This window comes from Xenopus laevis, chromosome 2L, assembly GCF_017654675.1.
Source record: "Xenopus laevis strain J_2021 chromosome 2L, Xenopus_laevis_v10.1, whole genome shotgun sequence".
Lineage (NCBI taxonomy): Eukaryota > Metazoa > Chordata > Amphibia > Anura > Pipidae > Xenopus > Xenopus laevis.
The window spans coordinates 111,958,224-111,983,326 of NC_054373.1; the positions used below are offsets into that span (position 1 = coordinate 111,958,224).

At 35.4% G+C, this 25,103-nt stretch overlaps 1 protein-coding gene across 1 annotated transcript in view; it reads left to right on the top strand.

Annotated features, from left to right (window-relative positions):
* The window catches only part of dmd.1.L (dystrophin, gene 1 L homeolog), a 1,148,817-nt gene that overhangs the window by 407,802 nt on the left and 715,912 nt on the right, over positions 1-25,103 (top strand). The window contains exons 17-19 of the mRNA XM_018244936.2: positions 2,906-3,081; positions 21,372-21,495; positions 22,598-22,685. Of these exons, the coding sequence (XP_018100425.1) occupies positions 2,906-3,081; positions 21,372-21,495; positions 22,598-22,685 (388 nt within the window). The remainder of the gene's footprint in view (positions 1-2,905; positions 3,082-21,371; positions 21,496-22,597; positions 22,686-25,103) is intronic.

A 25,103-nucleotide genomic window follows, 5' to 3' on the forward strand; every position in this document is an offset into this window, starting at 1 on the left:
GAACATCCCATTGCTTCAAAATGGAGCTGGATAGAAATGCTAGTACCAATATTGACCCAAAAATGCAAAGGTCAGAATTGCGTGAAAATCACCACGTTAAGGGGGTTATTTATAAAAGATCGAATTTGTGAGGCTTTTTCTACCTCGAAAAAAATTCACAACTCGAATGTTTGCTTAGTTATGAAAAACCTGAATATAAAAATCTCGACTGAATGCAATCGGGGAAAAAAAACTTAAATACCTCAAATTTATTAATTTATAAGCTGAAAAACCTTGAATACCTCAAATTTATACATTTTTCAAGCACAACCCACAGTAAAAACATGAAAATCATGATGGCAAAAACCATCTTCAAATGGTTAAAGGGACCTCTGCCACTGACTTCTACATGACCTCAACATGTTTGAACTTGAGTATTTTCAGATTCAGACTTTTAGCAGCTTTGGGGCAGAAATGTTATCCAGAAGGCAGAAGTCAAATTTTTCAGTAAAACACAACTCGACCTTTAATAAATAGCCCCTTAAGGGGCTGATTTATCAAAAATCGATTTGGGTTTTTGTTACAATTAAAAAAAAAACGCAGTGAAAAAAACAGAAAAATATTCTTTGTAACCTCATATAGTCGTCATTTATTAAAGAACAAAACCACGAAGAGTCGCCAGAAAAACCTTGGCAAGTAAAAGCTGGTGAAGTTCTATTGAAGTCACTAGGAATGTTCTCTGACAACTTTATTTATTTTCCCAGTTTATTAAAACATTCGAGATTTTCAGCCTCATTGAAAATGAATGGAACAGTAAGATTCTCACTGGCATGCAACTTTTTTCCACGAAAAACATGCACGGGAATATTTTGTTGCTCCTTTTTCTTAAAAAAAAAAGTCGATCAGTCCATCAGTTCCTTCTTGAATCCCAATAACATAATAACAGTAAAATATGTTGACTTGCTTCTCAAGGTATTAATATCTGTACATTTAGAGGGTTATTTACTAAACCATGATTTTTTTTATTTTTTCATGGGAAAAAAACCTCACATTTTTCAAGATTTATTATTCCCTGAAGCTGAAGATCCGCCATCTCAAACCTGCTGAGATGCAGATGTAGAAGTCAATGGGAGATGTCCCTTTTGCATTTTGAAGATATCATGGTCTGAAATTGTGTTTCATCTGATAATCCAAACAATTTGGTGTTTACGGGCGATAACCTGATAAAATCAAGAGATTCTAGCATTAAATCTAAAAAGTTTTGTATGATTCAGAGTTTCGCAAAGTTTTATTAATTTTTTTCCCAACCTGAGTTTTTCGAGTTATTTTATTGATAAATAAGATAAAATCATGAATGGGAGTTTGGTCGAGCTTGGTTTCATAAAAATATGAGTTAAATCTGAGTTTTAGTAAATAACTCCCCTTAATTCAGAACACATTTTATTGCTGTCCACATTTCTTTATGTCTAACTTTTTATCACTTTGTGAATTCTAATCCTGTATTTTACTTGCAAATGCAAATATTCCCATTTATGAAAAATTGATTTCCATGCAAATATTTTTTGCAAGCACCAATTGTTTGACAAAAATGACATTATACTTCATAATGCTGTATCAATAAAGGTGTATAAATACATCACAGATTTCCACATAATGTAGTCTGAATGTCATGCATTGCTGTGTATGTATAGTGTATGTATACAGCTGAGTATTGATTTTAGGAGGCCATGGAGCCCTTTGAAAAACTCCCACATACAATGCTTTCACCGTCTACAATTTTATCACCTTGTTTACATAGGTTCTAATACTATAATTTTCTTGCCTTAAAGTTTTCATATCGATGGGTTAAGCCAGGTCTAAGGAGGTGTTAAACAAAAGAGTAAATTACAGCTTTCGTACAGCTTTTCATACAGTGTACAGAAAAAAAACATGCCTAGTTTTTTTTAATCGTTCATTTCAGGGATCGCAATGCATGGTGAAATACACATTTTATTAATACACCACTTATTATACACCATTGTATATGTTTTTTCTATGGTTCTCTGTACAGTCCTTACTGTAATTTCCTTATGTTTCCAAACCAAGTTATTACTGCTACATATATTTAAACATTCTAACAATGTATACTTTAGGACAGGATTAACCAATCAGTGGCTTGAGAGCTATTGATCTATAAATCGTATGATCTATAATTCCTATCATAATCTATAAGTATAATACAGAAAAACACTCACTATCAAAGATGAGTACTTAAAGGAAAACCTCACCCCCAAAATAAATACTTAAGCAACAGATAGTTTTAGTTTATATCATATTAAATAGAATCTTAGCAAACTGTAATACAGATATCAGTAAACATTGCCCTTTTAGATCTCTTAAACTGCTATTTTGTGATTGTCTGTGTGTCCCTCAGAGATCACATGGCATAAATAATGCAGGCGCAGCTCTACTGTATCAGGAAGAAGTATGGAAGCAAAAGAACGTTGTCAGTTAATTGGCTCATGTGACCTATATGTACAGTATATGTGTGCCCTTGGCTTGTTTGTGTGCATTGTGAATCGTAGGATGCCAGGGGGCGGCCCTTCTTAAAATGGCAATTTTTTATTTAGGATTACCCAAAGGCACATACTACTAAAAAAGTATATTATTATGCAAATTGTTTATTTAGTTGAAGCACAGTTTTACACATGAGCTGTTTTATGCAATATATTTTTATAGAGACCTACATTGTTCAGGAGTATAGCTTTCCTTTAAGTTAGATGTGCTCTATGTTATCACACTCTATGCTGTACATGTCTGTAGTTGCACATGTGCATAAACATATATTGTACGTGTGGAACACAATGGAGTTATATTGTCCGAATTTTTATAAACACTGTGGTTGCATTTACATTTTTTGTGAACTCTGTTTCAATATTTCTCACAGATTTCAAAGGCTGCCACCACCGCTCAGACATCACTAACACAGACAACTGTAATGGAAACTGTAACTATGGTGACCACAAGGGAGAAAATACTTGTTAAGCATGCTAAGGACGAACTTCCACCACCTCCACCCCAGAAGAAGAGACAGATCCTTGTCGAATCGGAGCTTAGAAAAAGGTGAGAACTATGCTAACTAATCTAACTTGAATTCTAAGGGAAGGAAGACAGCTAAAGAATCAAAGACCAGAACAAACAAAAAAATAGAATACATCTAAGGAATTAAATTATATCCTCTCACTTAAAAAATAATTTTACATTATTCTGCAGTTACTTTTCCCTTAAAGGAGAAACAAACCCTTGCTACTAAAATCCCCTACCCTACATAAATCCCCCTTCCTGCTCCCCCCAGCCTAGGTGCTACCTTTGCTAAATGCAAAAATTTTTTTCGGAAAAATGGGCTGTTTCGCAAATTTTTCGCCATTTCACGAATTTCACACGAATTTCGCACGAAATTCACGAATTTTTTGGCGAAACGGCGCAAATTAGCCCATCACTACTGGCAGGTGCAGACCACAATGGGCCCAGACACAGGAAGTGAAGTTATTGGCTTAGCATGCAGTTTCAGCCTTGTCTAAAGTTATATATATATATATATATATATATATATATATATATATATGGATTACTGATTATTTGTTCTAATAAATCTGGTTCCATTAGGCCAGTTCATTGAAGTATGCAGTAACCCTGTAAATATCTGGGTCAGCTCAACATAAGACACTACCCAGCATGTTAAACCTGGTTGCATCAGGCTACAGATGGTGAACTGGTTGGCAAAGTGATGTTGTATCTGTATAGCTCTGCTAGTGATGAGCGAATCTGTCTAAAAATGCATTAAAGTCAATGTTTTTTTCATGGTGACTTTTTCCATCCTGCTACAACTTTTTCAGCACACAATACATTGGGTGTTTGTTCTAGGTGAAATCTGATAAAAAATTGTACTCATCGCTAGCTGATTATGCCTCCTCTGAGTAGGCTCTGCGTATTAATGAATGTTGTTCTGAGTGCTTTTATCATACGATTGCACCAGTTTTACTTTTTTATTTTCTTTTGTTCATGTCTGTGGCCCATTGCCTTTCCTGTCCTGGGCTTGTGGCTTTTTACTGATCACATCCTTCTGCCCTTTACATTGAACAGTGAAAAACAGAAATTATTTTAGCCCTAGGGAAATTGTCTAACCTTGAGACTTTGAGACCTTATGGCACTTACAGTGAGACTACATGAATGGAAATATGCATGAAATTAATCACCAAATCAACTGTGCACTGCAATTATACATTTTCAAATACCAGAAGAAATGGAAACCCCAATTTTAGAGCAGAATAGATGTTTCCTTTAAGGTTTCCTAGTAACCAAATCTGGATTACAGTACTATTATGTTCTAACTGAAATGCAAAGCAGAAACATTCTTATCATAATTATTCCAATTTTATTAATATCCAGAGGGACCTATTTGCATTGTTTTTTCTGATATAGCTATTTAAATTAGGCATGCAATTATCCAGATAGAAGCAGAATAGCCATTTTGTATGGGGAAAAAAAGGTAATTTATTTTATAGAAATCATGCCTGCAAAGCAATACAAAATGTATATTTTTGCATCTGTTAACTCTACACTGCTGATAAATGAAGCACTTACGGTTTAGTGCTCCACATCTGGCATATATCTGAATCACTGTGAGTTTGATATGCCTGTGCAATGAGGCAGTTCATTTGTTAGTAACCCACATTAGAACAGACAGTTCAGAAAAGGTTGAAACTAAACAAGCATGCAAGCAGCAACAGTCTTACAGGCTTTCCACTAAATGCTTATGGTTAATTACTGTAAAAGCAAAATGGTAAGCCCTTAAGTATTTTACCTGTAGATGAATAGACAGGGGAATGTTATATGTATAAAAGGTCATAACATTGCTGACAAATTTGCAAAGTTGCGTCTCAGCGTCTGAATGCTGGCAAATTTTCATTAGCGTTACTTCGGCAGTGCGAGAATTTCATAGCGAAGTTGCGCTATCGTTCATTTATGCCTAGCGAAACTTTGTTAGTACTCTTACTCTTAGGTCAATTTGAATAGGGCGGGTACAGAAAGGTCGTATGGACGTTATTATTAGTAATGTTGGTGCAAATGCTTGAAATGACCACTTTTTATCACAAATGTCCAGGGAACCATAATAAAGACAGACGAGATGCTCTAATGCCCTACACATGAGTCCATTTAAAAACTGTGCCATGCTCCTCAAATGTCTGGAAAAACAGAAACTCTTAAATAGTTTGGACTTTTGAAGGCAATCCCTCTTTAAAAAAAGTAAAAGTCACCAGTGTTTTTTACAACTTTAATGAATTTCTGGCATACAGGATATGATGTCACTGACATAAGATTGAGGAAGATGTACAGTAGCTCCATTTTATCAGTTTGCCTGGTCTGAGGTGGAGAAGTAAACTCTGGCGAAAGAGGTAACTTTCAGTAAAATTTGCATATTAGTGAATTTGCAGAGTAACGACCGCTCGACAGTTGCCTGGAAATAGGGTGCGAACGTACGCTATCGACGGTCACGTTCACTAGCGAATGGTTCTCTATGTCTGTTAGTGAATTGTCGATGACCCTGTGGATGGGATTTCTGGTGAATTGTTGCTAGCCACTTTGCCCTTTAATGAGTCTGCCCCTATGGGAGATGACCATCCTGCAATTTGGAGCTTTCTTGCTAACAGGTTTTTAGATAAAGGATCCCATACCTGTATTTGTGTCTGTATGTACCATGTGTTCTGTCCTCGCTACATGTTACTCTGAGGCAGTGTGTAGCTTGACATACAGCTAAACTCCTTCCTTCATCAATTTACTGAGACCAGATTAGTGACCTTCAGTTTTATCAAGAAAGGGGAGGTGTGAAACTGGGGAAAATAAAAAAAATAATGTGCTTAACAAGGCAGCAAAGTACAATACAACACTGTGGACAAAAGATGTATAAATGCATATAGGGTGAGAGGCATCTGTGTAGGAGTAAGGCCTAAATGCCTGAGCAAGAATTTATGCAGAGGTGGCAAGAGGTGGCTCTACATATAATGTTATAAACGTATATAAAAGCGCAAAACTGAACAACCATCTGCATTATTAAACTAACACTTGGGATTAGTAATACCTACCAACAATGCTACCATGAGGCTGGATGGGGTAGGGTTACTTCAGAAGGAGAACTTGAGCTGTGAACACTATAAAGATGGCAGCTACAGTATACTCATCATTTCCTGGATTTACTCATGGTTACCTGGTACAATATGGCAACCTAAGAAAGACATTTCTAAAAGAAATGCACATAAACATCAACTTAACCAGTAGGTGATGCTATACAAACAATGAAACCCTGATGGAGGCATAACAACATTATTCTAATGTTTGTTTGTCTTTTAATTTCGTAAACTATTGTAAACAACTAAAGGCAAAACTGCAGTTCTGTTATTAAAATATTCGAGTTCTTCATATGGCAAGAGAAAATTCATTGCAGCAGGAATCACACCTAACAAGCTGAAAACCTAAATCTGCTTAGAATGAAAAATTGCCCAGTTGAGTAGCACTGAAAGATTTCATTCCATTTCATTAATTAAGCTTATGTGGTAAATGATTTCCTTCCTTTAAATATACATGAGTGACAAATACCTAATTATATACATATTATACACATAATAACTGCATTACCAGTGTAGTAAAATATCTGGACTTTCCCCATTAAAAAAAACATTCTGTTTGTGGATGGTTATTTTATAGATAAAATACACAACAGATATTACTTTAGATAAAGTATACAGTGGCAGAGTTCTGCCTATCAGCACTGGGATCAATGCCAGGACACTAGGGTGCCTTCACTTACCTTGACTAAGGGGCCGATTCACTAACTTCGAGTGAAGGATTCGAAGTAAAAAAACTTTGAATTTTGAAGTGTTTTTTGGGCTACTTCGACCATCGAATGGGCTACTTCGACCTTCGACCACGACTTCGACTTCGAATCAAAGGATTCGAAGTAAAAATAGTTCGACTATTTGACCATTCGATAATCGAAGTACTGTCTCTTTAAAAAAAAACTTCGACCCCCTAGTTCGCCATCTAAAACCTACCGAACTCAATGTTAGCCTATGGGGAAGGTCCCCATAGGCTTTCCTAAATTTTTTTGATCGAAGGATATTCCTTCGATCATTGGATTAAAATCCTTCTAATCGAACGATTCGAAGGATTTAATCGTTCGATCGAAGGAATAATCCTTCGATCGTTCGATCGTACTATCTGCGCTAAATCCTTCGACTTCGATATTCGAAGTCGAAGGATTTTAATTCCCATTCGAATATCGAGGGTTAATTAACCCTCGATATTCGACCCTTAGTGAATCGGCCCCTAAGTGTTTAACGTGCAACTGCCATGTTTTTTCCTACAATGCAGCATTTCCCCCAGAATTCTATGGTGGGTGCAATTAGGTGATCGGCTTGGCTACCACAATTGAATCTGATTTGCCAAAATAGATGCAACTGCATGCATTGAGCAAAGTTACATGAAATATGTCTGGCATCATATCCAGGGTCCACCATGACATCTGTGTGGATCCTTTAGGTGAAATTGTGCTGCGCGTATTGACCCAGGGCACAAAAGGAACCCTGGAGCTACTGCCTGTTAGAAGGGTTTTTCTGTGCCAACAGGAGCACCCAAATCAAAACAGAAGGCATGAAGGATTGAGCAGTGCTGAGCAAAACTATATGGAGGTGCAAAGAGCACATTTTGACACTGGTGGAAGTGGTTTTAGATGCAACTCACTGCTTGGAGAAGCGCAAGCAGCAAACTGCTATCCCCTACTTTCTACAAAGGCGCTATCTATTACTTGGTATTTACTAGGGAAAAAATAATTGTGTTACTGTTTAATATATTAGGTTCAGAAAGGTTAACAATTGGTACTTAAACAGATGTTGTATGATATGTAAGAGAATAGAAAATAAGTGCATGCAATGTGCTTTTTATTTATGTGTGTTAAAATATGTGCTGAGGTTCTGCATTTTGGATTTGACACCTCTAAGCTGCTGAAGTCCATTGATTTTGATGGGTCACACTAGGGTGCCAAAACAGTCTGGAACATTGTAAAGAGGAGCCTGAATATATTATAGCTGTAAAATGTTGTACAGTGGCACAAGGTAATGAAATTAAATAGAATTAAGTGGAGAGGGTTTTCAAAGAAATATATTTTAAGTTAATACCGAAGGCAGTGAAGCTTTAGACACTTTTGGAAAGTTTCACTTTACATGATTGTCTTCAACTTTCTACAGTACTATACTTTTTAATAATAATTATGAGTGGGATCCTGGAATGTGCCTATTTTAAGTAACGGCAAAGTCAATACAGTGCATCTAAAAGACTGTCTGTAACTTTAGTGTAGTGTAATTTACATTGATAAAGGTATGGGACCTGTTTTCCAGAAAGCTCAGCACATGGGGTTTTCCGGATAACAGATGGTTCCGTAATTTGGATCTTTCATATCTTAAGTATAATAGAAAATCATTAATTAAATGAAATAGGCTGGTTTTGTTTCCAATAAGGATTATGTATATCTTAGTTTGGATCAAGTACAAGACACTGTTTTAACACAGAAAAAGGAAAACATCTAAAAATTTGGATTTTTTGTATATAATGGAGTCTATTCAAAGCTTTCTGAATAATGGGTTTCTGGATAAAGGATCCCATACCTGTACTACTATAGTATTCAAGGGGCTTACAGAATTAAATAGAGGCTTACCCACAGAGAAAATTCACATTACATTTTTACATAAGAAACCAACCAGATGTTTTTATCAATTAATCTAACTGCACTCATTTTAAAAGGTGATTAACTGCTATAGGTTACTGTACACGTGACAGGAGTGCTGGATGAATACACCCCCCACCAATACCACTAATATTTTAGTAAAACCACCCGGAATACAGGATTCTTGCAAAACTTGTTAAATACAATATTGCAGTACCACTAATGTGACAATTTAAGAAGAAGAATAGTGTCTGTTCAAAACATAAGACTTTTACAACTATGTCCTCTTTAACATTCTTTTACTGATTGCTTTGAGCAAATCATTATCACTGAATAAATCAGAAAAACTTCAAGAAGATATTAGGTTACTACGGATCACATTTCATCTTTGATGATTCTGACCCTGAATCATATTTTCTCAGATGACATAAAAGTGAATCGAAGTGTAAAAACAACTTTTGCAGACACATTGATAAAAATAAAATGTAACCCTGTTTTAGCCCAGAATTTATATATACTCAATTTGGCAGAAACACTGGATTCCTTTTCTCAGCTGGGCCCTTTGAAATGTGGAGGAGGAAGGGAGTGGTGCAGTGGAACTGCACCTCTCAACTTCTAGCAATAAGGCAGATAGTAAACCAAAATATGTATTATTTATTTATTGTAAACAAAATATTTATTGTCAAATTCCACAAGATTATACTCACAGCAGGTCAATGAGTTAGATGTATAATCAAGGAAGGATTAGCACGTTCTCTGTTGAGACAGTAGGTTAAAAATACACCTTTAAGCCTACCAGCTATTGGAATCCCCTTTCTTCAATCAGGTATACCTATGGGTGAGCTACCTCCAGCTATCAGTCCTTAGGTGGAGCACAATTCTGTTCTTAATAATCAAGTCCTCACTATCTTTTATGTTTCTCGATAATCCTATATCTGTCTAAATCCTGTCCAAATTCACATGGTCCCTGTTCCCCAACTTTTCAAAAGGGGTTGTCTTTTTTCTTTAATGAATCACACATTTTTTAGAATTTATTAAACCCTGAGGATGGAAAAGTCTGAATCAGAAAATCCGGCATCTCAGACTTGTCAAGGTTGCAAGTCAATGGGAGAAGTCCCAATGATTTTCTGATGTGAGCTGGGTTTTATGCAAGACCCCAAAGTTTTCAACATTTTTGGGCAAAAAACACAAAAAATCTGAGTTTTTGGGTGAAAAATACGAAAATCAGATGAAAAATTTAAAAAAAACGTGAAAATCTGATTTTTCATGATTTTTTCCCGCAAACAAAATTTTTGGGAAAGTGTATTAATAAATATGCCGAAAAAACAGTGCGGATTTGGTCTGAGTTTTTTTTCAGAAAATATTGAGATAAATTCAGATAAATAAGCCCGTTAATCTTTTCTGGGTCTTGTTGACACCAGACTCCCCTGGTGCTCCAGTTCCACCTCAGCCACCGGTGTAAAAGGAAATAGTCATAGGATATCAAGGCCAATGAGGACTAATGATTCCACCCAGGTAACTATGGATACATGTATTGGGAGCTAGACATAGGGGGAAAATAGTGTAGTAGGGGATTTCCATGCAATAGGGAAAATGGATCCTTACAAATGGTTAATTGAAAAGCCAATATCGTTTGTAAAGTTTACCTTAGAAACCTGGGTGCTACCAACATGTTGAAAGTTGCTGCTCACCCCACTGGAGTTGATTTTCGTTATTATTATTATTGTTGGTATTGCTATAAACATTAATTGACTTGGTACACATATGTAATAAAGCTTTTTGACATGGAAAACTAACTCATGAATCTAGATAAAATTCACATGAAGTGTAGAAAGTCAATTAAGGTCTTTAGCTAATCAGCTCTGCTTGTAAATTTTGCTCTGTAAATTGTATTAATATATATATATATATATATATATATATATATATACACATATTGTTAATATTTTATGGCATTGCTGGTTCTTTAAATTATTTTGTCACATTCTGTTTATGCTTAACCATGGAGATTTTGGTTTTGGAATTGGTTTAAGCCATAAAATTAGAGGAATATTGTGAACTTATTTTGTAATGTGAACTGCTTTCCTCAACAATAAGGGCCTTATACATCAAAATCCGATTTTTTTCTGAGTATTTAAAGTAAAAAAGAATCCACTAGATTCCAAACTACAATCCATGATTGTTGCTGAAAACCCCAAAATAGTCGGATTTTCAGGCTAATTCCAGCTTAGACTTATATACAACCTCGCCAGAGTATTTTCGGATTTGGACTTTTTCCATCCTCAGGGTACAATAAATCAAGATCAATCAAGATTTTTTTCCACTAAGATTCAAGTTTAAAAAACTAGAATGTTTCGAATTTTTTGGATTCGGACTTAAAAATAAATAACCCCCTAAATGTTATTAATAATGCTAATAACATATTTATATAGTTAATGTTAAAATGTTATTTGCAATGGATGTATAGGATTTGAGAACTATTCCACTGAACAGAAGACAAAACTGATCTGTATTCTTCTGTGTGTCTGGAAAACGCTGTGACATAAACATGCGCTTACATGGTTATGAAGACAAAATCATTTATCAGTTTAACAACCCACTTTAGACCATTCCAGATAAGATGCTGTGCATACTTCAGTGAGATTACAAATCTGCTCTGTTATTTTACTATAAACATAGTATTAATTCTAACTGGAATCTTGGCATTGCATAGCCCTTGAAATGTGAGCCAGGACAAGCTGGAGTTTGACATTTATGCAAAAATGATTACATCTGACAAGCGATTGCAACCTGCAGTAAGAAGCAAATGCATCAGATAAAGAAATACATTAATGGATTTTGACACCTCTGAATGTTTGCTAGCTCTGAACATAATTCCATCTCCAAAAACACATTGCTTCAGTTGGAAAAAAATACATATATTTTTTATTATTTTTTTTTTCAATACAGGTACTGTAATTCAAATGAAAAACGTTCTTATATAAAACAAAACGATATTGTATATATTTAATCTTTTATTTACCTGTATTTATCTGTATGGTAGTTTTTATTGTAAGATACATTTTTGAAATTAACATATACAGTATGTACTAGTAAAATGTATGAATGCAATTAAAGTTCAGCCAACTTATATGTATGTATCTAAGTTATGTAAGCTTTCAGGATCCACAACAAATGCTTTCTTCACTTTAAAGGCAGTTTATTGATATGCAGGGGTGCCCATTTCAGTATACAAAACATAATTCATAAAAATAAATCTTGCCCTCCTGGGAGATACTTTCAGATTTTTGATGAGTTCCTCACTACACTGGACCCATTGTGGACTACCACAAAAAAAACACACATACTGTATGTTGGGTCACCCCTGTGCTTCTTCAAATATAAGAGAAGAAAAAAAAAGGTTGGACCAGTTGCACATTGAGTGCCTGTTACACTGCTATTGTAAAACAATAAATCCAGCAGCACTCCGATATGTGATTCAATTGTGTATTCGTGCCATAAGCAAAGCACTTCTATTGTCCCAAAAGAAGCTCATACAAATGAGATAGGAAGAGTTGTGGAAACAGGGAATAAAACCACAAATTCTGTGCTGCAAGGTTTTATTAAAGGGGAACTCCACAAAAACATAACTTAAGCTTTTTGAAAAGTAAACATAATTTCAAGCAACTTTGCAATATACATCAATTACAAAAATATGCAGACATTCATGATTTTTAATGGTTTCTGACAATTCCCTTAGCCTAACCCCCTGCTCTTCTGCTGATCTTTCTGACTACTTTGCTAAGATGGCTGACTACTGTTAATTTGTATCAGGAGTCATCTGTCCTTAGCCTGCATCCTCCAAACCCCACAATTCACTGCACAGGTGATTTCAATAAGGAAAGGAACATCACAGTGCAATGCAATGTGGATTATGTAGTTCCTGCATGCTGTCTGTAAACTGTGGAATAGTTGTTACAATTTGTAACATTAGTGTTTTAGTCTCTCATTCCCTGTCAGGATTTCAAATGATGCAGAAAGAGAAGAACTGTTGGATTTCAGCATAGACAATGGCATTTATTCATACTTTTTGAAGAAACAGGTAACTCTGATGGGTATATTATGGGTTTCTATGTTATGTGGGACTTTTTATCACATTTTGGTTTGGAAGCTGGAGTTCCGCTTTAATATATCTTTAGGGGGTTGCTCAGTCTCCTGGCCTTTCTTAATTTCTTGGACATTCAGTCCTCAGTCACTTAGTCGCTCCCTCTGCTCTTTGCAGTGACAGCACCATCAGCCTATGTATAGGATTGCTTCAAAATGCAGACATAGTGATTAAAGGTAAAGCATTTCGTAATCAGAGTTTTTTTAAAAAAAAAAAAAAAAAATTATTTGGTTTTTAAATACAGTATGTCATGTAATACTTACAACATTGCTTTTCTTTCAATATAAATACAAGTCATTTACCATGGCAAGTTAACAATAAAATAACAAGATTTGGATCGGAGTTATTTTGTGTCTATCAAGTAACAATATGTTAGCTATATACCTGTTTACATGCAATAAAATAATTTGGCTTAAGGTGTCAACTTACATGCGTCATTTAATGTGGATAAAAGTACAAAGTCATACCTCTTGAGGCTATTTATCTGGTTGAAGGTGGACTCTTAAAGGTGTATTGGCAGCCATGCCTCTCCATTCCAATATGTCCCAAGTAGTTCTGTATTGATCTACTTTGTTTTGCACTTGCACTATGCCTGATTCAAGAATTCTATTTGTGGTCACTCTGCTAACTATTTCGGCCATATTAGGTGTTGTAGTTCTTCCATTTGGATGATCAGGTACAGTTAAGACTCGATTAACCAAAGCTTGACCACATTTGCGTATCTTAGGTAGCGGTTTGCCTAATAGTAAGGTGATGGGGTCCACTGGTACTAGTCGCATTAACAGTTCGCTTAGAAGATTTGTTACTTCCACAGTGGTTGAAATTATTGGACATTATGAAAAGATATGCAGCATAGTGCCTCGAGATCTGCAGTTCCTCCAGCACAAAAGGGAATGTTGTGGAAATAATTAGTGCAGTTTATCTGGAGTATAATACCAGAAGGTCAATATTTTATGTATATGTTCCCTTTGACGCACACAGGTGACCATAGTGTTAGCATTGTCCCATATTAAGGGGGCCAGTCCCTAGCAGGTATGGGTTGTGGGAGGGCCTGGTCCAATTTATCCATATATTTGTGTCTGAGCTTGGGGGGATCTGAGGAGGAAGTTAGTAAGTTGTAGATTCTGGTGATGAGGCCCATCTGTGGTAGTCCCTTGGTTGCCAGGACATCAAATGACGTTTCTTTAGAGTATGAGGCGTAGGGTTTTAAAAAATGGCGAACCTGAAAATATTCAAATAATTTTATTCAACTAGTGGTTGTTTGTCATTGATTGCCTGGAATGATAGAATCATATGAGTTGTAATGAGAGAAGTTTTATGAATGGTGACTCAGGGTAATAGAAATGTTTTGTATAAGACAGCTTTGTAGGTAAGGAACTTTTGAACTCAATTAATCAATGACCTAATACATCTATGACTCCTATTAGTTCCTAATATGTTTATGACTCATAAGAACTTCCTTTATTATAGCCAGGGGCAGAATGTGTACTCAAATACTAATAACCGATCTCTGCTTCGGGTGTGCTTGTTGGAAGTCTGGCCATCTCCTAATGAGCACATGGGAAGCAAGATCTGTTGTTCACCAAGTGGTTTAATGTATGAACTCATTGTTTATAATAGCATATAAAACCGGGGTCCCTGTTTTGTTGGCTAAACTCTCTCCTGTGGATTAAACATATGTACTGCCCAGGGCCTTTGTACACTGTTTGGGGCTTCTCTGCCGACTTAGTTGGATTCTCCCAGTCTCTTGGTGCCTGCTTCATTTGCTCAAATGGTGATGTATATCTTATTCTCTTATGAAATTTATCTGTAATAAAGTTTTGCTTAGCATACTAGTTGGGTTGTGTAAATTATTTCCAAGAGACTCATAGGACCATCAAAATATATTTAGAATAGTTTTGCTAGGTTAGACGAATGTAATTAAATTTTATGAATTTTACCACACTTTAGTTTCTCAATTGTTATCTTCCTTTGTGAATTGAGCAGGCCATATACAGCAACTGTTGTAAAGGGACCACCCAAGGCTGGTGAACTTAGGCCAATGGATTGCTGTTTGTAAAGGCCTTTACTGTAAAAAGCAGACACAATGCACACTGGAACAATGAACCAAGGCTTAGTCTTCATTGTAGCAGCTCTCAAAGGATTGGATTTCTCTTCTTACTCTTATGCTTCACACTCCCTTTCCCTCTCTCTAGTGCCAGGTGTAGTGTGCAAATGCACTGGCATTTAGCATTTAGTCCTTAGCCATTAGCCATTGAGGGGGGCCCCAGCCAATAAACCTTCCTCCCTGCTTCTCTGTTGTGTAACTGCTTCACTGCAGTACTTGTTGGTTCCCACAAACCTACACTTGAACACTCATATCTCCTAGCTTGACCTAAGAAGGCACAGTCAGCCACCTGGTCTAGGTTCTGAAGTCTGTCCTGCCTCTAGATGTTGTTAAGCCAAAGAGGAAATTCCTGGCAGGAGCATAAGTGGTGTGAGCCAGGCCCCAACAAAAATATTCTTTGGGCCTTCAGAGTCTGCTTCCTCTATAATTACGCCACTGATTCCTGGCTCCTGCACTTCCTTATATAGGTGTATATACCAACCTTAAGGATTGTTGCCACCTGTTGGCCAAACTAAACATTGCCTAATTATTTAAAATTAAATATAATTATATTTTGCCTTCTTAACTGGCCAGTGACTGGCCACTTCTTATCACAATGCACGCTTAGTTGCCATGGTGCCCAAAATATCTCTACACTAATCAATATTTTATTATGGCTGATAAGCTACTATAACCTCATGCTGTCTGACCCCACATAATGATATCCCCTGGCTACTAGGCCACACCTCCTTATAAAGGTAAAATACCATAATAGGTTAACTGTAATTGTTGTGTAGTAAACACAAATTAATTTATATTTGAGTCTATTCTTCACTCCATTTGAGCGGAACAGACCAAGTTGCCTATGTGAATGAGGCATTAAAGTTGTCACTAATTTCTGCATATACTCCAGTTTGATATCGTAATGTTTTGTGTATAGTTCTCCAGATGACTAAATTAGCTCTTAGTGCTTAATTAAAAGGTAATATCTCTGTCAGCATTGACAATTTTTACTGCAAAGCTACCAATAACAGATGTGCAGATACTAAATTGTTTGATGAACCGGGATCTCGGCTTAATCTTTGATTAATAGGATTTCTAAAAGTTTTGCTTTGAGTAAAGATGATTTTTCAGCAGAAAGCTACATACACTTTTAGTGACAAAGTGAAAAACCTTAATATATAACATATGTATTTTGTACTGCTGTAACCTGTTGTTATTTAACTATTTTTAAAAGATTTAATTTATTATCGTATTCAATCCAGTAACTATTAGTCATATCTGCAGTGGTGGGTCTTGTATTTTCTGTACTATACATTGTGTTCTGTATATTTCAGTTTAAGGCAAACACTTTACAGATATTTAGCATCATATACTCTTACACAGTTAATACATCATACACATCAGTTCTTTGGAACAGAGGAGTGTATAATGCTTATGGTTAAATTTAACAGGAGCCAATCGTCCTTACTGTATGTTGTTGGATGGAAGAATCAACAGTACAATAATGAAACCCACAGATACACAAATCATACAAACTCCTTGCAGATACTGTAAATATCCTGGAAATGAACCTAGGACCCCAGCACTGCAAGAAAATAATGCTAAACACTCTACTGTGCATGTGCCAGTTCTTTCTATATCAGCCAGCACCAACCAATAGGATAGTTACTAATATTGGCTGGTAATACCATTTTAATTTTTTAACATGTTGTTCAGCAGCTATCCAGTTTAGAATTTTAGCTGCTATCTGATTACTAGGATCCAATTTACCCTAGCCTCGCTTTTGGCTTTTAGGAGAGAGAGAGTTCCCAGACCAACACCCATTTCTTTAGTATATAAGTAATCCTTACTGTAGGCAAAACAATCCTTTGCTAAAGGAATTCAGGTAGGAACAATTAGCTGTTGCACCCTAGTTGTTGTGGATCTTCATTAATAGATAATCCAGGGAAGGCTGAGTTGAATTGCATTGAGTGGCAGCCAACACTGTACTCAAACTTTCAGTTCAGAATATTTAATGAGAGAATAAAACAAACTGTACAACCAGCAACAAGCTCTCTTGTATGTGAAGTATTGTCACCTAGCAGCAATGAATGAAATCATTAACAGTTTAGTTCACCAATAGATAGGATAACCTTAACTACATACCTTCTACTGTTCTGTATATTCTTTGTTCATTGTTTAACGTTATGCATGTTCTGTTATGTACCTGTTAAGAATCCACAATTCCAATTGCAAGGCATGTGAAGGGAGATACTGTACAGCTGAAACAGAGCAGTATGAAACTAAATTGTCACATCCTGACAAACTGTCCAATTAAAAAAAAGTGTTTGTGCACCATCTAGTGTTTTTCCCTGTGCACTGAACAGCATGATGGTTTCAACAACATCCTAGTAATTTTATATTATATTAAACTTCTGTCTTGTTTAATTTAGCTATGAGGTTTAAGCAGGTATTTGTATTTATGGTGAACAATGACATGAATAAAATATTTCCAGTATGGTTTACATTTCTAGTGTTCTACATTATCACTTGCTGTTATGACGATGACACAGTTTTTAGTATATTGCTGCAAGTACTTATACACTACATGTCCCCTGAATAACCGTTGAGTTGAGAGCAAGTTTGCATATACACATGGAAATGATTCATGTTTTATTCTGGTCTGTAATGTTATGTAAATAGAATTTTGCCATTTTTATAGAAAATATTATGCAAATGTGTCCCATATCTCAGATCCTGTACTGCTTTCTCTAGAATTAATTATATGGCAAAATACAAGGTAATATTTTTAGCAAGTTGTTTAAAAGAGAAAAGTCTAAAGGATGATAAATAATTAAAAATACAGTCACAGGCTGAAATTACCACAGCCCCACAGCAGTGAAGATTAATGACCCTTTCTTACATGTTCAGTCTGCTGTGAATTACTGACTGTCACTTCAGTTTATGGACTGTCTCACAATATACTTTAAGATACAAGAAGATGAAGGTTCTTGCTCCATAGAGCTTACAATCTAAGTGATGTTGCAACTGTTGGGAATCCAGACTCTTTCAACTGTCTCGCTATTAAATACAACTTCAATTTGTATGAGTTTGCACAAAAAATGTAGATGTGTCCCCATTTATATTACTCTGTATGGGCCCAATAATACATAATTATTTTCCTTAATGTTCCAAATAGATTGAGCAGTAGCAAATATTAAAGGGTAAGACAACCCCAAAATTAAAATTTGCCTAATAACAAAACTTCATCCTGAGCAACTTTCCAATATACATGTATTTAAAATGTCCAGTTATTTGTAGAAACAATTGCTCTGTAAGGAAGCATTTGTTTAACTCATTGTTAAAAAAAAAAAAAGACAGGTCTGTTAATAAGCTGTTTTTTCTTATCAGTCATCAGTTCAGGGAATAGAAAGGGAAAGACAAATACTGCTTCCAATAGCAATACATATACAAATAACTTAAAAACTATAAAAAAAAATTGTAATGAATGTATATTGAAAAGTTGATTAGAATTACAGTTAGGCCCCAAAATCTTTGGACAGAGACAGCTTTTTTTTCTAATTTTGGTTCTGTACATTACCACAATGAATTTTAAATGAAACAACTCAGATTCAGTTGAACTGCAGACTTTCAGCTTTAATTCACTGGGTTGAACAAAAAGATTGCACAAAAATGTGAGGAACTAAAGCCTTTTTCTAACACAATCACTTCATTTCATGGGCTCAAAAGTAATTGGACAATTGACTCGAAGGCTATTTCATGGGCAGGTGTGGGCAATTCCTTCGTTATGTCATTATCAATGAAGCACATAAAAGCCCTGGAGTTGATTTGAGGGGGGGTGCTTGTATGTGGAAGATTTTGCTGTGAACAGACAACATGCGATCAAAGGAGCTCTCCATGCAGGTGAAACAAGCCATCCTTGAGCTGCAAAAACAGAAAAAACCCATTCGAGAAATTGCTACAATATTAGTGGCAAAATCTACAGTTTGGTACATCCTGAGAAAGAAAGAAAGCACTGGTGAACTCAGCAACGCAAAAAGACCTGGATGTCCACGGAAAACAACAGTGGTGGAAGATCGCAGAATAATTTCCATGGAGAAGAGAAACAGCCAACAACAGCCAAACAAGTGAACAACACTCTCCGGGAGGTAGGCATATCAATATCCAAGTCTACTATAAAGAGAAGACTGCATGAAAGTAAATACAGAGGGTGCACTACATGGTGCAAGCCATTCATAAGCATCAAGAATACCTCATGATCCAAAGCATACCACATCATCTGTAAACTATGGCGGAGGCAGTGTGATGGCTTGGGTGTGCATGGCTGCCAGTGGCACTGGGACACTAGTGTTTATCCATGATGTGACACAGGACAGAAGCAGCTAAATGCAGTCAAAATGATTGGGAGGCGTTTCATAATACAGATGGACAATGACCCAAAACATACAGCCAAAGCAACCCAGGAGTTTATTAAAGCAAAGAAGTGGAATATACTTGAATGGCCAAGTCAGTCACCTGATCTGAACCCAATTGAGCTGCATTTCACTTGTTGAAGACTAAACTTCGGACAGAAAGTCCGACAAACAAACAGCAACTGAAAGCCGCTGCAGTAAAGGCCTGGCAGAGCATTAAAATGGAGGAAACCCAGAATCTGGTGATGTCCATGAGTTCAAGACTTCAGGCTGTCATTGCCAGTAAAGGGTTTTCCAATTAAGTATTAGAAATTAACATTTTATTTTCAGTTTTTTAATTTGTCCAATTACTTTTGAGCCCCTGAAATGAAGTGACTGTGTTAGAAAAAGGCTTAAGTTCTTCACATTTTTAGGCAATCTTTTTGTTCAACGCATTGAATTAAAGCTGAAAGTCTGCAGTTCAACTGCATCTGAGTTGTTTCATTTAAAATTCATTGTGGTAATGTACGGAACCAAAATTAGATAAAAGTTGTCTCTGTCCAAAGATTTATGGGCCTAACTGTATGGGGCCGATTCACTAAGCTCGAGTGAAGGATTCGAATGAAAAAAATTCGAATTTCGAAGTATTTTTTGGGTACTTCGACCATCGAATTGGTTAAATTCGTTCGAATACGAACGAAATCGAATGAATCGAACGAAAAATCGTTCGACTATTCGACCATTCGATAGTCGAAGTACTTTCCCTTTAAAAAAAACTTCGACCCCCTACTTCGGCAGATAAAACCTACCGAAGTCAATGTTAGCCTATGGGGAAGGTCCCCATAGGTTTGCTAACCTTTTTTTGATCGAAGGATTTTCCTTCGATCGTTGGATTAAAATCCTTCGAATCGTTTGATTCGAAGGATTTAATCGTTCGATCGAACGAAAAATCCTTCGAACGAACGTTTAGCGCTAAATCCTTCGACTTCGATATTCGAAGTCGAAGGATTTCAATTCGAGGGTCGAATTTCGAAGTATTTTTAACTTCGAAATTCGACCCTTAATGAATCTGCCCCTATGTATTCTTTTATTAGGCAAAAAATGATTGTTAGGGTTGACATTCCCTTTAATATTAGGTAAATCGCAAGAGGTTGTTATTCAAGTTGCAACAGAAGCAGTAAGTAGCCATTGTGGTTTTAGGATCTGAATTAGACCTAAAAGGATAAGCACAAGCATAACTTTTTTTTTTAACAGCATTTGCCAATGTAGATCACACACAATACATAAACATAAATACCCCACTAATGAATACTGTATAGAAATTATGTTTGTTACACAGTTTGGTTTCCTAGTACAGAAAAGCTGGAGTGTAGAAAAAAGCACTTTCTTATTTTATTTTATTACAAGATATAGTTACTGTCTTTTGGACAACTTGTACATAGGTAATAAGACTAATAATTGCCATTTTTTGTACTAAACGTTTCCCTCTAAAGAATGAAGGTATCTGCTTAGCAGATTTACAGCAGAAACAAAATCTTTAATAAATCTTTGTATGACTATTTAGATTAAGCTTTATATCAGATTTAACCATACGAGTAGTAGAGAGTAGGTGCAGAAAAGTTTGTGAATTAATGGAGACAGCAGGGACCCCAAGAAGAGAACAAAGGAAACAAACTGAACAGGACACAATAGACAGACTGGACAGGACAGAGCATACAGTATGACATTTTTGAGTGTTCTGAGGGACATGTTCACATACAGTTCTTTTTAGCAGTCAGAACATGCAGGAAAGTGATGATGAACTCATTGGCAGTCCAGATGTGTCTTTTCACCCAATGACACTGTGATTCAAGTGTAACTAATCAGCATTCTGTTATTAGGCTGTTTTTGGCTTTTTGAAGGGCAATGTTTCTAGACAGTATTGAAACAAAATATTGATTGCAAACCTTGAAATTACATAATAAAATACTTTGAAAGTGATTGTTTAACTGTTGAAACTGTTATTTGTTGTAGATTTGATGTGGATTTAACAGAACTTCATAGCTGGATGACACGCTCTGAAGCAGTACTGCAAAGCTCTGAATTTGCTGTTTATCGGAAGGAAGGAGACCTTACTGACCTCACAAAGAAAGTTAAAGTAAGTTCCCTCTCATTCTCTATTTCTGTCTCCATTTTATATTTTGCTACAATAGCAATGTTCTTTAACACTATTACCTATATACCTTTGATAATTCTGTTTGGTGTTAGTAAACATCTTGTTTTATTTAGGAAAGCTAGACAAAATAATAAAACATCTTGCCAAAAAGGGGATATGCCATATTACATATGGGTAGCTACCTTATCACTGTCATTATTTTTCTTCATGCTAACAATCTTAACGTAGCAAGGTCATCTTAATTACCTATTGGGAGACTGCCAGTGGGTCTGTCTGTTAAGTGTAAATGAGTACTTGCGTGTGTGTGTAATCCTACATAATAAATATGGTGAGTGAACAGAATGTGCCAAGTGCGTCTGTTGGCATATTATATGTGTGTAGGTTAATATAAAAGTGATTTGGGATTTTGAATGATCTGACTGAATTCCAGGTTGACTTTTTTTAAAAAAAATTATCACATACAGTAGCTTTAGACTGGAATTTTTTTTGCTGTGATTTTGCTAATTTCTTTATGCATATTAGGATTTGGATTTGGCTCAGGATTCAACCTAATCCTAAAATCTTTAGTGGTGGATTTGGTATGTAGTCAAACCCTAACATTTTGGATTCAACCTAATCCTAAAATCTTTAGTGGTGGATTTGGTATTTAGTCAAACCCTAACATTTTGGATTCAACCTAATCCTAAAATCTTAGTTCTCCATGTGTTCAGAAGCATTTGACTTTTATTTGGTAGATATTGTTCCCTTTTTCTTGATTATCTCTAATCTAATATGACCTGATTGTTGTATAGAGATGAGCATGTAAAATTGTGATATCTTAATGCAAAATATGAGGCAACACATCTATAAAAAAAACACTGAAAAAAAACCATCCTCATCATGCATTTAGTCATGGTAATTTATAATCTTAAAGTTACAATGCTGCATTTTGAACTGGTGTACCTTGAACCTGGATTTTCTGTTTACCAGTCCACTTAAGCATCATTATTTCTTAAAAACAACTGACATCCCTTACTGCTGGCTATAGAAAATATGAATTGTTAGGTTTAGCCATTTACTATTAAAGTGTATTATTATCTTGCAGGCCATAGAGAAAGAAAAACCTGATAAGCACAGGAAACTACAGGATGCCAATCGAAATACCCAAGCCTTGGTGGAACAGATGTTAAGTGGTAAATATTGATGGCTCATTAAATTAGGAGGACATGATTAAATATATTTCTTTATCTCTCTCTCTCTCTCTCTCTCTCTCTCTCTCTCTCTCTCTCTCTCTCTCTCTCTCTCTCTCTCTCTATCTATCTATCTATTTTTATATATGCGTTTAGAGCTTTCAGTGACAAACCAAATGCAAGATAGGTGATTATAATCAATAGTATACAGGCAATACCCCCTCTATCTTTCAAACCAAGAATGCTGATCACAAAATATGTAAAAGGAGAACTCTAAATTATATATGTTTTTGAGCTTTTAAGTATTCTTAAATATTCTTGAATATTTTTTTACATGTATTTAAGCTTTCACACTAGCAAAAATATTCTGCATTCAGGTACTGCTTTCATTTACTTGATGTAAAGAGTCCTTTTAATCTCAGTAATTACATACAGACTGTTATAGATGATTTACCAACAGTGTGCTTAGAAGGGAAGAAACGTAATTAACAATGTAGGAACATAATAAACTAGGTATTCCATCAAGGACTGGCCCTTGTTGCAGTGCATCATAATGATTAAAGGACATAGGCAGCTAATTGGCAGGCCAAGTGTAAAGAGGAAAGCAACTGGTATTTTCTCTGATAATGCTTATATGTAAGACATACATTTCTGGTCCCTCTGATTGTATCGAAATGTGGGTGAAGGTGTAAAACTTAGTCTTGAATCAGCCACATGGAAGTCCAAGCCTGGAGTTAGGAGTATGTAGAATATGAACACATAGAGGGGCATAGCTTTGTCTTTAATTGCACTTTATTTAACTACATAGATGAATGGTCCCAAGCACTACTAAGTAATTTTGGTGTGGTAAGATCTAAATGCTTTAAAATCTATTTTTTTTGCAAATCAACCTATAGGATTAATTCCACCAGATTTACTTTAAACAGTAGACCAATAGTAGTGAATTGTATTCTTTAATCAATCAATTAGGTACCGTATTTGGCCTTGATTCAACTACATGCTATTGTAAGTCATCTATAAGTAAGTTTAAGTAGATCATTCCAAGTGATCCAGTCTTTCTGCTGACTGTTGTATCTGTGCATTTATTGGCCTAATTGTTTCTCAACACACTTGGCTAAACCCACTATTTTCTTTATTCCAGTTATTTAGCAATTAAATATTTATTCTAAAATATACAAATATTTTATATATTTAGAAAAAAAATAATAATAATAAAAAAAAAAATATATATATATATATATATATATCGTATAAAAAATATAATGTAAAATAAATTTATGCTGAAGTATTATTCCAGCTTTAAATATTCTGATAATTTGAAGAATGAAGCAATCACAGAAATCTATGGTTTAATGTGTTTCTTCCTCATTAAAGGAAAATAAAAGGAAAATAATCCATACTTAGAAATAGGCCACATTTTCTCTTTTCAGACATCTAATAGTCATCAGTCCACTGACTAACTTTAACATAACAACATTTAAGAATCAAATCCCATCTGAGCATTGCTTCAGACAGGAGAATACATGGTATAATGAGGGCTTAATTTGGTATAAACTTCAGGATTAATATAAATAAACTCTAGGAAATCTCTTGAATGCTTTTAACTAAACACATTCAAAACAGATTACTTTTCCAGTAGATAGTCAGTAGAGAGATGACTCTGTATGGTCTGTTGGTGTTTTGCACACTTCCTTCCTCTACTTCAAAATTACTATACTCCTCTGCACTTTATTTCAGAGAATAGATTGTTCCTAAACCTCATAATAATAAGTAAATACATCACAATATTAAACATTTACTCTGAGTAAAAAGTGCAGAGTACCTTGTAGCTGACCACTGACCAATGAATTAAATTCTACTGACTACTAATTAATTTACTTTTGACTTATTTTCATAGACATACAGAACATTAACAATAGAATTGATTGACCTAATTTGAGTCTGCTCTGATAGTGTGGTTCCATTGACCTCCATTGAATCGACTTACTTATTAGCACATTCATTAATGGGTCTATTTAAATGAACCATAGAGTTATAATAACAGTTTATATTGTTATTTATTTACTGAATTACATAAGCTATCTCCTATATTAAGGTGGTATTTACTAAAATCTGATTTTATCTCATATTTTATAAAAGAAAAAAAAAAAAAACACGACCAAACTCCCATGCCAGATTTTAGCTTATTTATTAATAAAAAAAACTTGACTTGATCAGATTGCAGAAAAACTTGATAAAATTGAGTGAAAACCTGGATTTGCTCAAATGTTTGGGGTTTTTTTCCGGAATTATTTGAATTTGAATTTGTCCAAAAACCCTGAAAAAGTTGGATTTTCGGGCTATACCTAGCATGAACATTGATTACTTCAAATTGAGATAGGTGCCTCTCCCATTGACTTAAACAGGACCTCGACCGGTTGA